This window comes from Lipophrys pholis, assembly GCF_963383615.2.
Source record: "Lipophrys pholis genome assembly, chromosome: 12".
Lineage (NCBI taxonomy): Eukaryota > Metazoa > Chordata > Actinopteri > Blenniiformes > Blenniidae > Lipophrys > Lipophrys pholis.
The window spans coordinates 5,813,460-5,816,221 of NC_137641.1; the positions used below are offsets into that span (position 1 = coordinate 5,813,460).

At 45.8% G+C, this 2,762-nt stretch overlaps 1 protein-coding gene across 1 annotated transcript in view; it reads right to left on the reverse strand.

Annotated features, from left to right (window-relative positions):
• Window positions 1-1,836: 1,836 nt before the first annotated feature.
• The window catches only part of prune2 (prune homolog 2 with BCH domain), a 14,065-nt gene continuing 13,139 nt past the window's right edge, over window positions 1,837-2,762 (reverse strand). Inside the window, exons 10-11 of the mRNA XM_080476384.1 lie at window positions 2,559-2,618; window positions 1,837-2,455 (exon numbers count right to left, since the gene is read on the reverse strand). Coding sequence (XP_080332510.1) covers window positions 2,425-2,455; window positions 2,559-2,618 — 91 coding nt within the window. The 3' untranslated portion in view covers window positions 1,837-2,424. The remainder of the gene's footprint in view (window positions 2,456-2,558; window positions 2,619-2,762) is intronic.

A 2,762-nucleotide genomic window follows, 5' to 3' on the forward strand; every position in this document is an offset into this window, starting at 1 on the left:
AAAACAAAAATAATCCACCTGGAGGAACTTTTGACTCGGACAGGCACAAACAGGATCGATTCAATTTCAAAGAACAAATGAGACTGGAGTGGAAACATCGTTCAGAGTCGAGTCGCTTTTATTGTACCGCAGTGAAGTCGACTGCAGATCACTAATGACGGCACGAAAGTCGACACATAAATTTTAAAGTATTGTAGCATTTGTTTGTCTTATATAACATCAGCTGCTGCTAACGGCTGGTGGCAGAAGTCACCAGTTAACAGGGGAACCAGTGAAACCGAAACACCGGACAGTGACTATTAATAAATATATAAAAATATATACAATTTAATTTTATACTTGAGCTGCATGTCCACTCTGCATCATATCGGGGTGATTGCTTTCACATGACGGATAAAGCTCAGATGACTCCGCCCACGCCGTGGTTGTACTATATTGTGATGGAAAATGGCTGAGTGGTAAATGGTTATGGTTATGTAACGCCGTTTCACTGACAGCAGCCCCAAAGTGCTTTACATGGTTCATCATATTCACCCGTTCACACACCATTGTAGGCTGCAGCTGTGCAAGGCGTTTGGGGTTCAGTGTCTTGCCCAAGGACACTTTGGCATGTCAGCAGGCAGAGATAGCAGAGATGGGAACCAAACCTACAACCTTCCGATTGGGAGACGACTGCTCTACCAACCGAGGTATGTAGAGACGAGAAGAGTAAGGCTGAGTAGAAAAGCACCATTATTTCCGGTGAAAGGAACCCTGAAAGCTTCCACGTACGGAGACATTTGGGACTAGTTCTTGCTCCAAACTTAGTGGGGACAGTTTGTCCACGGCCCCTTTCTGTCCCATCATGACTGCACACCTCTTGCTGAGCCACAAGAACTAGAGTGTCCTGCAGAGTCTTGAAATTAACCTGACAGAACACCTTCAGGACAAATTAGAGAGGCGACCATGAGCCAAGCCAAGGCTGAGGAGGTTCTAGAGCTGCAGCCCTGCAGGTTCTCCATGTCTCCCTTCTTTAGCCCCTGAATGTCCTGATGGTTCTTCACCACATGCAGCACTAAGCCAGACAACAAGCTGCTCATTGTAACCAGCCTGTTGAAGCAGGGAGACGTGGAGAACATTCAGGACTGTGGTACTCCAGCATCTGAGTTTGACACCTCTGGTTTAGAGAAAACGCTCCATAACTAACCAATAGAGTCATCGAATGAAATGACGAACTGATCAGAGCTAAAGCTAAAGCTTTTTTAAAAAGAATGTAGGACGTATATATAAACTTTTGAGGGATTTCACATAAACGCCACAAGGACGAGGCTCCGTTCATGTTTCACTGCTTTGTTTGTTAAGAACGGATGGCAACACACTTCTGTTTTATTCTTGTGCCATCGTGTTGCCTCTCGTACATCGTAGGCTGCTTATTTTCACTGTACAATCTGCACACGGCAAACTTCACGTGGTGTCCAAAGTTATTCCACTCATGTTGTCCAGTGCAGCTCGCCGTCAACTTATGAGATAATTAAAATGCTTTGCAGCGGCCGAAGGCGAGGAGCAGCGATACACCAACACATTTCCCCTTTTTAAACTTTGACAGCTTTCGCTCTTTTTTCAGCTCTTTCTCTCTTGGATAGGAGTCATTTTGAAAAAGAGTCTGAGGTGTGAAACATTATTGTGAAAGCTCCAGGAGCCGCTGCACAGGGGCCGAAGAGCCACGGGAACTCCTCCTATTTACATCAAATAGTCGAAACACGTCATTTTGATAAAGTCCTGACAGACGACTGAGTGTAACTCGACTCTCGCCGGCCCGACATCAAATAAACCTCAAAGAACAAACGAGACACGATTGAAAGTGTTTCAGAGCCGAGTCTCTTTATTGGATTAGTAGACAGTGAACCAGTTTGTTTGCAGTTTGAACTGCTGGTTACTGATGACCACACACACACACACACACACACACACACACACACACACACACACACACACACACACACACACACAGGTTTGCAGTTTGAGAAAAAGTTGACCACGAGGGCTTTGCTGAGTTATTTTTTCATTTTCATCTTGTGCTTTCTATTGCTGACACACATGTCGCCGGTTGATGTGAAATACTGAGTGTAATCAGGGAAAGAGGTGAGATTATTGCTCGACTGCTTCTCATGCACACGACTACGACACTACGGACACAGACGGATGTTTCAGCGCCGCCACTGGTGCCTGATCCGGATGTTTTCTACCCTAATGTGAAGGACGCTGCTGCTGCGTCATGTGACCAACAGATTGGAGGCTACAGCAGTTCTGAAGATCTGCGTTAAAGTTTTCATATCAACACACACACACACACAAACACACACACACAAACACACACAGACACACACACACACCAGCTACAACGGCCTCCGTCCTCCAGCCCCGTCCAGCTGGGAGTGTTTGGCTTTAGGAGCCGCCGCCGGCTCCGTTTGGTCTGCTGCAGAGGTGAAAGCACAAAGCGGAGATGTTATAGACGTCCATGTTGACGTAGCGACTGTTCTCAGCCGCATGTGGCTTTAAAACATCTAGAGAGAGCTCACTCTGTTCTGCTGGCTGCCTGTTGTGCCACCGGCTCGGATCCCTGCAGGAAACTATTCATTCTGAAAGATAAAAGAAGAAAGGGCGACGTTGTTGAAGTAGTCATTTACTGTGGAAACAACTTTAAGAAACATGCAAGTTGTGGTCCAGATCACAATTAGTCTTCATTTACACGGAACAAAAATATAAACACACACACTTTTGTT